We start from the raw sequence: 14,118 nt of genomic DNA on the forward strand, positions 1-14,118 counted from the left end.
TATGCAGGGGTCTGATTCGCGTGGGTGGGTGCTATGACTGTGGGCATCGACCGTATTGAATGGAGCCTTTGCCGTATAGACTGACTGCTCGATTACTTTTGGTGGGGGGACACCGTCGAGCAAAAAATCTTCCTCCAACGGGGTATTAATGTTGGTTTCGCGGACTTGTAGAAGCTCGGGACAACCCGACTCGAGCAAGATTTCTTCGTACCGGAGTGGTTTGAGCGCCAACAAACATGAAAACCGAACAAGTGGAATTCGAAAGCGCCTAGCAGCGGACGAAGTCCTGATGTAGCATTCAAGGGGTCCTGTTGTCCTCCCGTAAAAGGAGGGGCTAAGTGTCGCCGGGTGTGTCGAGGAGCGTTTCGTGGAACAGGCGAACCTGGAACAGAGCGAATAAACACGCGCTGCGCGCCGAGGGGTTGGTTGGTGTTGATCACAAAGGTAGGGTGCTATAAGAAAGAGTAGGATAAGGCACCATGGCAAAAGTAGGGCATCGAATCTGGAGAGAGAGCGGCTCTCCGAGGGTTGATAAATTAGACCAGGAACTAAAAATGTCTAGACCCTATGACGTGCACCAGAGAAAGGGTATGTTGGTAAGGAAGCGACTAGCAGGCAGTGCAGATATGTAGTCGTATTGGGAGGTGGTAGTGCAGAGTCATCAGAAGAGGACTGGGTGACTGGGTAGGCGGCGTTGGAATCCCAGTATGCGATTTCAAGGAAGGGGGGCGTGGAAGATATGGGGGCGGCCAAGAAGGGGTGATGGGATGCGGGATTGAAATTCGCAGTGTCGTGCTGCCCGCACCTGCCCATCCCAGCATCGGATTTTTCTTTTAGGGGTCCTCATGGGAAAAAAGAGACCCTTCGCCCTTGTGCGGGCTGCGGGCGGAGTCGCTGGCGAACGAGCTTTGGCTGATGTTCAGGGTCCCGCCAGGACCGCAGGGGCTGCCGCTCCCCACGTGACGAGCAGGAGGGGCCAAAAGAGGCTACTTTGCCAGGTCCTTACCAGGTCCTGGGGGTTCTGACAGGTATTGTCGGCATACCTTTACTGGGTAAATGCCCTGGAACTCCTGATAATGACGTTGCTGTCGTCGCGGACAGCTCTCGACATTCCACTTCGTTGCAGCCCAAAAAGCCTGTGCACCTGACCTGATTTGTGTTTTATTTCTTTGCGGATAGACTTTGTTCTTGTCACTGTGTTCTGGCATTTTCTTTCTTTTTCTGTATTGCCGTGCTAGGCTGTATCGTGCCAATATCTTGGAGCGCAATACAGTAATTCGAGGCACTACATTGGTGTTGGCTTAGGCCCTGTATGGGAGCCAGGGCATACTAGATCTAGCGCTATCGATCGAATTTACCACTAACAAAGGCGTGCTGACGATCCGATATAGAAGCAACTCCTTCCAGAGCAAGCTTGAAGCAGGCGGCAGAGAGCCATGCACCGGCCACATGGACCCGAGTTGTCAGTAAAGTACAGAGGAAGGAAAAGCCGACCACCTAATCCTGATCGGCTATCTGACCTGCTAACCTGCTACTGTAGCCTTCTAGCCTTTGCACCAGCCAACTCGCAGAAGTCTGAAGAGCCCTCGGCCGCACTGGTTCTAAGCCGGGGCTTTTGCCCCTAGCAGCACGCCAATAAGTGAGCCATCTAACGGGTAATGGGCTGATGCGATGACTCGGCTAGGTTCAAGCGTCCTTCTCCAAGACCGAGACTCCATCAGCCCAAGGGACCAAAGGTTCAGGCGAGGACTGACATCGCATGGCGGCATGGTGGCATGCCAGAGATTCCATCGTGAATAGAGTTCAGCTAAAATGAAGCTTGGCCGTACCGTCTGCGGGTCATCCAGCCTTCGCCTGCTCGCGCCCACCCGGACATTGCGACTGGGACCGACACTGGGACCTTTTTCTGGGACTTTTCCGACTTCTCGATACGGTATCTGCTTCCCACCTACGGCATACAGAGTACCCCCACGAATCAGGCTGCACATTATTGACAAATGTCACAATGATAGTCATCCCCGGAATGACATCGTCTGGAGTTGTCCCCAAACGCGTAAGGAGGTTGCAAAACCATCATGCGTTACTGTTACCATGGCGTAGCCAAGTGGGCTATCATGTGAACTTCTCAGCAATCGGCAAACCTGACTATCAGTATCGTGAACTTGAGCATGCAGACTCCTCATACGCCCCTTGGCAGTGGGTATGATCCCCATACCATACGTAAGTTGTCCTTGTTGCATCAATCAGCACCTTCTGAAGCTCCAATTGTGCCTGTCAGTCCAGGTAATCCATGCCATGCCACGCAACGGTCCCCAACCTGGGTACCAGATATCGCGACTTGGCCGCAGTAAATTTGTATTTGATCGGAGTGCATCCGATTCAATGATACCCACTGGGCTTGCCCTTGGCTGCAAAAATTTGAAAATTTCCTATCACATAACTCATTAAGACCAATCCATCAAAAGTAAAAACATTGCCTTGGACTCTTGGCCAGGGTGATGACTCGGTCCATTCAGGGCCGGCAACAGCAACGACAAGGCCCAGCACGACAGTGCCTAAGTCGCGGGCCTCTATGAAGACACACCTATTCCGGTTTCTTGCTCGCCGCGCCCTCCTCTTGCATGCCCTCACATCCTGTGACCTTGCCCGCTGTCTCTTCGAGTTTGCCATAACCCTGCGTCGGATCGCGACCCTCGCTCGCTTGCTTCATAACGCCGACCGCGTGGGCCTTGGCTTGCTCCCCTGAGCTTTGCCAGGCTGTGGAGCCGGTCGCGCTTCCAATGGTGGACTGCTCGCAGGGTCGGTCAGCAATCTGAGTTCGGGTAGGACTCCAGGTTTTGGATCGTGTGTCACCAAAATGACGGACTTACCTCGGCAGCGCCCTTGACGTACTCGGCATGGCCAGCGACAAGGCCGGGCTGCGTGTTGTTGTTATCGCTGGAGGACATGATGGTTACCTGATTGACGTGACGTGATATGGGTGTCTGACGATTCAAACAAATGCTACAGTGTATCTGGACTATACGAGTCGTTGGACGGTGTGATGGTTGTGGAATGCAATGCCAGGCTGAACAACGACTCGTTATCGAGCCTCTGTGAGACTCTCAAATGATCATGACGTAGGAGTATATGCTGACGTCATATGTTCCTGCGACTTATACAGTATCTCAGTGGGGTCAGCAGCACAAACGGGTGTTGCTCGGCATCAATCGCAACAACAGATCGCAGCCCATTTTTGCCCTTATTTCTATCTATAGTCGCAGTGGCACAATTGCGACCGTATGGATAACGTTACTACTTGCTGCACCACATCGGCAGGCTATGTGATTCGCTACGAGAAGCCGTTCCATCTAACCACTAGAATGATATGCACAATGAGTATTCGGTGTACAGCTGTGACACTCACACTCAGCCATTTACATGTTTGAACGAGTATTGGATATACTGCTCTTGCTGACTCCTCTTTCGGGGGCTTCCCTTAGTTTGACTTTCAGCCATGGGCCAATCTTGAACAAAGCTCGTCGTACCAGCCCTGCGAGTTGATGTATCGCATCTACGGGTCTTCTTCAATGTCATAGCTTAATTTGGAGCATTGGAGCACGGCTGCACGGGTGTAGATCTCGAAATGATGTCAGGATGGGTTCGGGTCAGGTATCGCTTCCAAACCAGCAAATCTATCCTTAGGGGAATACCTAGAGCGAAAGACGCGTCTCATAGCTCATGTGGATTCTTGCACGTTCTAGTGTCATCATCGCAGCTCTCGACCGTATGATGCATTCATGGCGGCCCAAAGGCGGGAACAATATTCTGCCGAATCGGCAGAGGACCACAATTGAAGCATGGACATTTCAAGACTCTCACCGCGTAAACTAAGTCTACCACAATAAACAAAGATCATTTGACAGTCACCGCACAGCTACCAATCAATCGTCGTACCATACTCCAGAGAATCATTACATCATGTCTTTCAAGTTCGGCCTCAACAACCCGGTCCTCGTACCGCTGCTGCCGATCACCGGCAGCTTCGCCGTCCCCTTCACGGCCTACTTCACCTTCCTGAGCGCCCGCGTGGTCCGCCATCGCCTCGAGGGCAAGCAGGCACTGGGCGACGGCTCCCAGAAGAGCAAGAGCTCCTCCAGCAGCAGCTCCAGAAGCTCCACCTCCTCCAGGGGCTCCTCCCGGGGCGAGCAGCTGTCCGACAGCAAGCTCTTCGTGGCCTCGCGGGCCCACCAGAACTTCGCCGAGAACGTCCCGTTGGCTTTTGCCCTCGCCGCCGTCGTCGAGCTCAACGGCGGCAACCGCAAGATCCTCACCGGTGCCCTCGGCGCCCTCTTCGCCTTCCGTGTCCTCCACGCCGAGCTCGGCATGCAGCGCGAGGACGCCATCGGTGTCGGCCGCCCTGTCGGCTACTACGGCACCCTGGCCTCCATGCTCGGCCTCGCCGGCTACGCCGCCTTCCTCGTCAAGGGCTTCTGGGGATTCTAAGAAACACAATCACGAGCAGGCCTGCGGTTGAGGCTGTATGGGGAGGAAAATGCCTCACGACGTCTACGAAGAAAATGAGTTTGAGGAATAGGCAGCCCAGAGCGGCCGGAGCTACTCGGGTGCAGCCCTGAGGGCTATGTCAATTAGAAGTTTGAAAGTGACTCGGCACCATGGTCCTCTCGTACTGTAATTTATGTCACCACTATGTATATATTGCAGAAATATCCCATTGGTCGAGCACGTTGCAGCATCAAACCTCCAGCACCGACCGATGGGGATATTGCAATTGGGAATAACGAAAGGCCATAGAACCGTTAGAAATGAAATTATGTCGTCTACACGAACATCTCATCCCATCAATTGCTGTCGCCAAGGTTGACATGCATTATTCTCGTCGTAATATCTCAGATAGACTCACCGCCGCCATTGGGCCGCGAAGCAGTAAGCTGCGAGGCATTTTGAAGCTACAGGGTTTGATTGGATGGGCCCAATCGAAGCTTTTGCCTGCCCGGGTGCCGTCTTAACTGGACGCGTTCTGACTGATGCCCATCATCAGTGCTTGCTCCCCGCGGAGCCGCTAAAAGCACCTGTAAATTAATAATCCCTGCATCAACTGATCTGATCGATAGTCGCATTTCAACGTTCCGATTACCAGCAAAAGCTCGCCAATCATTTGCATAGCCGCCCAAACGCAGATCAACCACACACATAATCATGTCCACAGAGCCGCTTTTGGACGAGGATTACGCCTCCGAGGAGGATTCGGACTTCTCTCCCGATGCCGTGGCGGCAGACGAGAAAGAAGAAGACGCCTCAGAGTCCGAGGACGACAGCGTGCAGCCCGGCGCGACAGCGAAGCGGAAGCGCGACACGGCTGAGCCCGACAACGGAGAAGGCGACTACGAAAACTCTGGCGACGAACTCATCATATCGAAAGGGAAGAAACGGCAAAAGAAGCACAAGGCAAAAGATGGAGCTGCCAATGATGACGAAGGTGGTGAGGGCGGTCTCATCAAGACGCGAAGCATGCGAGCGACCGAGAAAGCCGAGCGCAAATCTCATGCCGTGACGGGCCCCGTTACCGTGGATGTGAATGATATATGGGCGCAGATGATGGCCGGCCCAGTTGTGCCGTCGAAGTCTGCCACCGAGGATGCCACCAACGACAAACTGCCGGGCGATGGCGCCAATGAGACCACCGAGCCAACCGAGGCCTCGAAGGCTCCTCCAATGAAGGACGCTACCGAATCTGAGGCTCCCGCGATGATCAAAATCAAACGAACCTACAATTTCGCCGGCAAGGTCCACACTGAAGAGAAGATGGTGCCACGGGATTCGGCAGAAGCCAAAGTCTATCTTGACTCACTAGGGCCAGGTGCAGACGATGCTCTCGATGCCGACGACGAAGAGCCGTCGAAACGACAGCCACGAAAGGCGTTCAGGTCAATATTCGAGCCAGTCATCGAAGGCTTGACAGCGCGCGGTGACTTGAACCTCGGCGTGGCGGCTCGCTTGCAGCTACGCGAGCAGGCGAAGGCCAAGAAGCTCAACGTGGTCGAGAAGAGTCGCATGGACTGGGCAGGCTTCGTCGACAAGGCCGGTATCAAAGACGAGCTCCAGCTGGCAGGAAAGTCGAAGCAATCGTATACTTCTAGGCAAGACTTCTTGGCCAGAGTCGACGCCAAGAGAGACGACGAGGCACGGAAAGCGCGTTTGGCCCAACGTGTGTGAAATTGCTAACAATGTCCGGTCACCATTACTTCTGTCCGTTTTGAGATTGTGGCTGGGGGTCCGGCAGAAATGCGCAGCTGGTAGCCAGGAATCGTCACGACACCGAACATCAAGAGTAAGCCATTTTATGGTTTCACTCCATCTGGTGCTCCAAGAGAGTAGGGTGGGATGCTTACGCCTTGAACTTCGCAACCTCGAAGACGGATATCTTGTTCGAGAGGCTCGTTGCGAGTCGCCATGCCTCGACATCCTCCTACCCTATTGTACGAGAAAGATTGAAGCAATGTCAGACAGGGGGGCTCGATCCACCCAATCGTCACCTATACCAATCGAACCAAGGTATACGTTGCCCAATCAGTTCTACTCTACTAGCTCATCCCTCCACGCTATAATGTGTATAGGGCCGTAGAGTTCTACGTCTGATCTACCAATGCCAGTCGTTGGTATATTACCATGCCCACGGCAAGTCCGGTGTCATGGATGGCTGGACAGCATTTGGGGATGCAGCCAGAAGCAATGAAAGTCCTGCAGTAACGCAGATGGGTGTATTGGGACACAGGGAAATGTGGATCTTCAGAATCGCTCCAGCTCCTCGACTCTTGACACGGTCCTTCCAGGATGACAGGGCGATCTTCAGGCGTACTAACACAGCGCGCCCGCCAATCAGCCATTCATGTACAGCATTACTATCTGTTGCGCGGAAGAACGCATTCTTACCATAAAGGTTTCGACGTACCGTGGACCTGGATGTGGACCTCGTAAAGTCTATTCCTGTGCTCCCAGTTTATATGCGCCAGGCTTTTAACCGGTATGATGTTGCTCACTTGGTTGTTTAGCAAGACACTGGCGATGTATTTTGAGGCGTTCATCTTCGAAGTTGTCAATCTCCCTATAGTTATATCCCTAAACGGAAAGAAGACTTTGAACTCAATACTATACAATATCCATGCATCCAGGTTGAGACACCAACGTATCTCCGAAACCATGGCATACATCACCAACAAAAGCCATCGGAGACGACATATGTTTTGGCTATATATTCCATAAGGAGGACGCAGTCGAGTTCTAGGTACCTAAATACACAATGGATTCACCATTAGCGACTTCCATCCGCGATCATTAATCTATACAATGTCATACAACGAGTCACGATACTTGGCGGGTGTACGGGCAACTTCCAACAACACTACATCGAATTTTGGGTCACAAAATGGCTGCACAACGGTTTCCAGGGGCGTCTTTGATCTGCCAAGACTGTGTGGTGGTGAACGGCAGTCAAGAAGTTTACAAGGTTCTTGGAGAAGCGTATCAGAGGACGAGCAAAGCAACTCAGAGAGCATCGGTGACGCCGCAGCCCCTAACTCGGAGGTCACCTCGACGCCAAATACCAAAACCGAATTGCCGGAGACGCTGAAAAAAGCAAACCAGCTTCTTGGTGTACCAACAAATCCGGGGCTTTGGCTGGAAACGATGCGACGGCTACCCGACAAGAGAGGTGAACCATGGGAATCTATACGACATTACCTTGAGGCAACATTCGACGTGCGGCTCCCGCCCGGTTCCAAGATCGCCTGGGTCGCCGCTCAAGCAGCTATGGGCCTAAAAGGGATGCGATTCACACTCAAACATCACGATGCCGGGCACCTGCTCCACGGTGTATCCCCTCTCGCCAGATTAGACTGCGGCATGGCTGAATCATTCGAACATGCCAAATCGCTGGAATTTTCGCTCGACGATTGGTACTGGCACTGGAAAGGCGGACCAGAAGACATCGCCAAGTTTTTTCGGCATCTCGTCTCTCGATGCTCCTTACAAGCCACTTCGCACACGGATCCGGTTTTACTGGATAACGGGCCGATTTCGCAACCAATATTCTGGCCGACCGGTGTTATCCGTACAATGTCACAGGAGCGCCTTGGAGAAGTGATCGATGACAATCGAGATTTGATGGGAATCGATAGCGCGGGCCCCATCCCTTCGCTCCCCTTTCTGCAATTTGTCTCAGAGATACTGTGGCGCTGCTGCTACATCATTGAGAGCTTTCGAACAATGGCACCTCGTGGAGGGCTCGGGCTGAACCTGCTCAGCCAGCCAGTTGAGGGCTTGATCAGCTTTGCGCGGAAAGGGCATTGTTATTGGCCCTGGCTGGGTCCCAACATTGCGTTAGACGTCTTCATATTTGAAAAGGGCATACTGCGTGAGAATGACCCCTTCAAGGTGCGAACCAGTTTTCTGGTGCGCATGTACGGCATGGGCATTCGCGACCTGAAATTCCTGCTGAGAAACCCGAACCAGCCGGAGCGGAAGGAACAGCTCGATACCCTCCACCGATGCCATATCCTGAGGGCCTGGCTTGGAAAGGCGGACTCGACCGACTTGACGGAACAGCTAGAGTTCTGTTACTACTCCATGGCTGCCTCGATGAGGAACAACGAGCAAAGGCGCTACCGGCCTGAACAGGAGACCCACGAGCAGAGGGTCAAGGCTCGGCAGCGCGAGTTCAAGATCCTCAAGATCATGGTCGACCGGGTCTGGCTGGAAACAGAACGCAATGGTGGCCACCGCCTAACACCCGTATTGCTGCGGCGAGTACGTGCGGGGGACGGGCAGATACGCGAGGGCGACTGGCATCTGCTCGAGGAAGAGCAGCAGCGCATTCTCCTGGGAGGGCAAACACGATACCATCCGAAGCATAGGGAGCATGACTTGCTGCTGGGCCAGTGGCTTCCGCGGTTATACGCCCGCCCCTTCTTTTCTATACGAGACCTCTACTCCGGCCTCCCATTACGGGTGGCTGATACGGCAACGTTGGAGCGCCTGGAGGAGTTCATTAACATCCGCGATGGCTTGGCCTACCATGCCCCAAAGAAGCTGGAGGAGTTTATCGAGATTCACGATTATTCGATGTTGGAGAAGCCGGTCACTTCCCTGGCCATACCCCCAGACACTTTTGCGGAAAAGCCAAAAGGGGCCTATGAGCAATACGTGGACCAGGAAATACAGGAGGCTGAAAACAAAACGCCACCTCGTGAGAAGGGGTACGAGAAAGATTGGCGAGATGACATATTCTGGTCGGATAACTATATAAAGAAAACACCTAATACACAAAAGTAACTAGACTTTTTTTTATGTACAATAAAGTAAAGGTGAACATGGCATTCTAACCACTAAGACCTGCACGTAGAGGGAGGGTAAAACGGGAAGGATGACAAGAAACCTGAGTGCATTAACCAAGTTTCTTTGTGGGCAAGTACTCACTGACTGCGACACACGGGGGAAGCCCTTTAGAATACCAATAACACAGAGCCACCTCCTTTCCGGCGGGGGGTTAATACTTACTAAGTACTTACTGTACCTACACCAGTGAGCTTCCAGCGGATGATGCGCCGCAACCTTGCAAGTGGGTCCGGCCTGGAAACGAGCCCAAGCTACCCCTCCGCCCTCCGCCCTCCACTGCAGCTGCTTGGAGCTCCGGTTTCCAACATCATCCCACCTTCATTGACGTCTTTGAGCGTTTCGGGCGACACACAACAACAACACATCCTTCTCTGCCGCACGATTCCCGCCCAACCCACTTCGAAGGACGGCACCTCTACGAGCACAGTCGCAGCAGCAGCAGCAGCAACAATGTCCCGCCCAGCCTCAACCACCGTGCCCGCCACCGGCATGGGCCCGCCGGGCCACGTCACCTCGGCCCAGGAGCCGTACCCGAGCCCGGCGCACCTGGCGGCCGCGACGACGCGGCACACGCAGGGCCGCTTCACCGTCACGACGCGCAAGCTGCCCATCTCCAAGTCGGCGCCCATTGCGCAAATGGAGGCCCGGCTGGGCATCCCCGTGCCCGAGATGATCTTTGGCGACAACGTCGTCTCCGTCGCCCACGAGCCCACCGGCTGGCGCATCGAGTTCAACGCGTACGACGCGCTCGACGCCGTCGATAAGACCGACAAGAACATGCTGCAGGTCGCCTACGCCAAGTCCTGGAGCGCCAGCCGCGAGCAGACGAGCGCGGGAATCAAGGAGGTCGTCAAGCCCTACGACTGGTCCTATAGCACCACCTACCGAGGCACCACCGCCCCTTCTCCCAGCTCCTCTACCCCTTCATCGCCCGACCAAAACACACAAAACACCACCACCACCGAAAACAACACCAAGGACATACCGCAGCTAGCCCCCGTAGGCCCCGCCGCCGACGACCCGACCCGCCCGGCCCAGCAGATCCCGCTCGAGCTGCTGAAGCGGCGGGACCCGATCCTCTTCTTCGACGACGTCGTCCTCTACGAGTCGGAGCTCGACGACAACGGCATCAGCATGCTGAGCGTCAAGACGCGCGTCCACGAGCAGCGCATGCTGCTGCTCTGCCGCCTCTTCATGCGCCTCGACCACGTCGTCGCCCGCGTCCGCGACACGCGCGTCTACGTCGACTTCGACACCGACGACGTCATCCGCGAGTACACGGTCAAGGAGGGGAGCTACGACGATCTGAAGAAGGTGAGCCTGTTTGCGCATGGTGCATCATTATATTGGGCCCAGTGGTTTTGGGATGATGTTGCTAATGATAACATATAGGCCTTCCGCATGTCCGGCCTGACACCAGATGGCGTCACAGTAGCCCTGCGCGATGGAAACAAGGTCGCTGAGCTGCTACCCATCATCGACCAAACCATTGAGCATGTTTCCCTGAAATCATGAACGGCGACAATAAGTTGCGAAACCGAAACAAAAACTCGAGCTGCATAGTACAACAAGTGACATGCCTGCCCCTTTTCCCAGAAGTTACTTAGGCCGCCTCGGATTTGATGGCCAGGGTTCTTCTGGCATAAAGCATGGCGTCGCTCGGTAGTTCAGACATGATATTAGAACCGCGGACATGGATGTGCTACACAGGGGCGGCATTTCGTATTACCACTGAAAGCTGGCGATCACGACGCATAAGCACAAGCGTAATGAGGTAGCATTGGTTCGAGGGAGGGTCAATAGGATAGGATATCAGGCTCAGGGGCCCCCAGATGTCAAGTCGCCGTTTTGTAGCATTGAGATGTGGCACAGAAATGCCAGGCTAAACCATAGAAAGGTATGTTGTTGAACTCCTCAACTCCGCGACCGCTATCTTTACGCCCTGCCCACTGCGCATCATGCTGACCAAACGAGAACAGAACACTGTGCAAGACCCAGGGCATCATACATAAAACACTGCCCCCAAGAAACACACAGAATCAGGAACATGTATCATCGACAAAAAACTTTGCCCTAAATCCCTCCCTCGACCGAATATGCCGCTGTACTCTTCTTCTCCTTTGTGACGTTTCGTGCCAACATAGTTTACCGAGCATTACTTGGGGAGCTACTCTGTGTCATCGTCTCATAAGCCAGCTCCCACTTGTCCACCTCGGCGAACTTGCGGGACGCGTTCTTAAGCTCTACGCCCACGCGCGCCACCAACTCGTCGCTGTTCTCTGTCGTCTCCCCCTCACGGAATGGGTCTCGGTTCTCGTTGCCGTTTTCGTTGTCGTTCTCATCTTGATCTCCCTCATTCTCCTTGTCGGAATTCTTTCCATACGTCCGCCTCCTCGTTGACCTCTTGTTGGCGGCAGGCTGAGCCGGCTGCTTGCCCTTGCGCTGGGCCGCCGCTGTGGTCTTACCGGCAGCAGCTGTTTCGTTCTGGTTTTTGTTGCCGGAACGGGCCAGCGGTCGTGCAGGTCGCCGCCGAGTCGACCGACCGTCCAGATGATAGAGCTCGTCGTCATCGTTGCCCAGTCCAGTGGCATCGACCTCCTCTTCCTCCGTATCATTAACTGCGAAGGGGTCGGCTCTGTTGCTCCTGTGACGACGGCGGGGTAGCAGCCCCGTGAGGTCTGCGGTCGTAAGCTTGGCTTCCGCTTTTGCGGCCTTGCGGGTCTTGACAGTGCGCTGCGGGGGTGGCGGGGAGGGCTCATCGTAGTTCGGGGAATAGGTGAGAGAGGGCGGAGATGACATATCAGATAGATTGTCACCGCCAATATCGCGTACTGGAGTTATTCGCTGGACTGAAGGGGCCCGTCTCGTCCGTCCCTTGGCCAGAGACTTCAATGGCGGCCAAATTTCAGCCTCTTCCTCCGAGGAACTGCTCAGTGGCGGAGGAACGTCTTCTTCTTCCATCACAGGCGTTGATGGTCTGACATCCATAGGCGGCAGGCTGCCAGGCTGCGATGCGGTCTCATTTTCAGACTCTTCTGCAGCCAGAGGGTTGTCTGCAAAGGGAGAAGACCGAGGCCTGTGCTCATGCAACTCGGTGGATTTGCGCTTGCGCGGATTCACGCTCAACGACAATTCTAGGGATGATTCTCGGGCCTCTACGGCTACCGCAGATCGCCTCGAAGACCGTCTCGGGGGAGGCGTCGATTCAGCTTCCGGTGCAAAGTCCTCTGCGGGCACTTGCTCCTCCTCTCCCTCTTCCTCACTCTCCAGGTCGTCTTCATCATCCGGCTTTTCGCCACTATCGCTTTCTGGCTCAGGTCTCCGCGGGCGTTCCTTTTGAGCCGTGCCCAGAATACTGGGCTCCCTTGGGCGTCTCCTGAAGTTGTTGATGTCGAAAGTCGAGCTGAAAGCGGGCGTGTTGGGACCGGCGCGACTGCTGGGCCGGATAGGCCCGTCGTTTCGGCTCAAGAAACTGTTGCCGCGCGGTCGCCGCTTGTAGTTGCTAGCTGTCAGCGTCGACATGTCCAGCGATCGCTGCGCACTAGCAGGACCCGCCGTGTTTATCGTTGTGTTCAGGTCATCGAACATGCTATCGTCCAAGTCCAAGCCCGAAAAGTCGGCCCGCCGCCCGCCAGCAGCAGCGCGCGGAGGCGTCGCATCGGCACGCCGGCCAACCTCAATGTCGGCCGAATCTGACGAGTCTTCCGCCTCATTCTCTGTGGTGTTCGTAGTCCCCGTGACGGTAGAGGTGATGTTTTCAAGGCGCTGCATTGCGGAGTCGCGGTTTTTCTTCGAGGCGTTGATGGCGGCAGCCTGGCGCGGGTTGGTGGTTGTTGCAGCAGCAGCACTGGTTCTGGCCGCGGTACTACGCGTCGAGCGCCTCCCTGGTTTCTCACGATCGCTCACATCGTATATGTCGGTGCTGGAGCTGGAAGCTGGCTGCACGACGGGAAGCAGTGCAGGGCTTGGTTCTTTCTGGGCGATTGGTGCGGCGCTGCGCGTCGACGCGACCCGAGTCCGTTTCGGACGCGGCATTGTGTTTGTACGTGCGTGTGCTTGCGGAGAGTCGTTCTTCAATCGGCGAGAGATTGAAAACAGAATAGAAATTATTTGACCGGAATATGCTGCGATGGCGCAGGGCTACTCATGCATGTAGGCAGAGCCGAGCTGTCTGTGGCAGGAGTATTATTGTTTGCTTGGTTTAGGGTGGGCTGTCGAGACAAAAAGGTGGGAGAAACACGATTGTGCAAGGAAGTGCAAAGTCGCGTCACGCGTGCTACGGTACCAACAACTAACATTGAACCTAGGGGCAAGCTCCAGGGCTATTGGGGGGTTTTGGGGTTTGGGGGGGACGGCCCTAGCGGACTACCACCGCTGGAAGCTAAGGCTAAGCTACCCTGGCTGCCTGGCGTAGGCCCCCCACCTTTGAGCTATGATCCTTCCAATCGATGATACCTTCATGTTGGATGAAGTCACCACCATGTCAAAGCCCAGATAACCTTACAAATGCTGCCGTGATCACTGATTGGCCATATTCAATTACAGATTTCACCTGGTTTGGGGGAGCGAGGATTGAAACGTTCGTCGTAGTACAGTCATCATAAAGTAAGTATATTTACATACATAATCGGGGTGGTATCGGATAATCTCGTACACAAACGTACAAACATACAGTACAAAGCTTGAGAGGCGATATACAGCCAGCTAACTCCTCAAAGCTCCTCT

The 14,118-nt window shown here is 54.6% G+C and overlaps 6 protein-coding genes across 6 annotated transcripts; 4 read left to right on the forward strand and 2 right to left on the reverse strand.

Moving 5' to 3' along the window:
• Window positions 1–2,584: 2,584 nt before the first annotated feature.
• Window positions 2,585–2,948, reverse strand: PG997_003007 (uncharacterized protein; the record flags this gene model as incomplete). The annotated part of the gene is made up of 2 exons (XM_066807322.1): window positions 2,585–2,791; window positions 2,871–2,948. 2 exons carry the CDS (start codon window positions 2,946–2,948, stop codon window positions 2,585–2,587), a joined length of 285 nt encoding a protein of 94 aa, XP_066670940.1.
• A 1,012-nt stretch (window positions 2,949–3,960) lies between these two features.
• PG997_003008 (uncharacterized protein) lies at window positions 3,961–4,485 on the forward strand (the record flags this gene model as incomplete). Its single annotated transcript, XM_066807323.1, has 1 exon — window positions 3,961–4,485. One exon carries the CDS (start codon window positions 3,961–3,963, stop codon window positions 4,483–4,485), a length of 525 nt encoding a protein of 174 aa, XP_066670941.1.
• A 714-nt stretch (window positions 4,486–5,199) lies between these two features.
• Window positions 5,200–6,216, forward strand: PG997_003009 (SWR1-complex protein 5; the record flags this gene model as incomplete). The annotated part of the gene is made up of 1 exon (XM_066807324.1): window positions 5,200–6,216. One exon carries the CDS (start codon window positions 5,200–5,202, stop codon window positions 6,214–6,216), a length of 1,017 nt encoding a protein of 338 aa, XP_066670942.1.
• A 1,470-nt stretch (window positions 6,217–7,686) lies between these two features.
• Window positions 7,687–9,330, forward strand: PG997_003010 (uncharacterized protein; the record flags this gene model as incomplete). The annotated part of the gene is made up of 1 exon (XM_066807325.1): window positions 7,687–9,330. One exon carries the CDS (start codon window positions 7,687–7,689, stop codon window positions 9,328–9,330), a length of 1,644 nt encoding a protein of 547 aa, XP_066670943.1.
• Window positions 9,331–9,843: 513 nt separating this feature from the next.
• Window positions 9,844–10,908, forward strand: PG997_003011 (uncharacterized protein; the record flags this gene model as incomplete). The annotated part of the gene is made up of 2 exons (XM_066807326.1): window positions 9,844–10,707; window positions 10,786–10,908. The coding sequence occupies 2 exons, from the start codon at window positions 9,844–9,846 to the stop codon at window positions 10,906–10,908; spliced, it is 987 nt and encodes a 328-aa protein (XP_066670944.1).
• Window positions 10,909–11,538: 630 nt separating this feature from the next.
• Window positions 11,539–13,428, reverse strand: PG997_003012 (uncharacterized protein; the record flags this gene model as incomplete). The annotated part of the gene is made up of 1 exon (XM_066807327.1): window positions 11,539–13,428. One exon carries the CDS (start codon window positions 13,426–13,428, stop codon window positions 11,539–11,541), a length of 1,890 nt encoding a protein of 629 aa, XP_066670945.1.
• Window positions 13,429–14,118: the final 690 nt, after the last annotated feature.

Source organism: Apiospora hydei, assembly GCF_038363865.1.
Source record: "Apiospora hydei strain CBS 114990 chromosome Unknown utg000004l_segment0_segment0, whole genome shotgun sequence".
Lineage (NCBI taxonomy): Eukaryota > Fungi > Ascomycota > Sordariomycetes > Amphisphaeriales > Apiosporaceae > Apiospora > Apiospora hydei.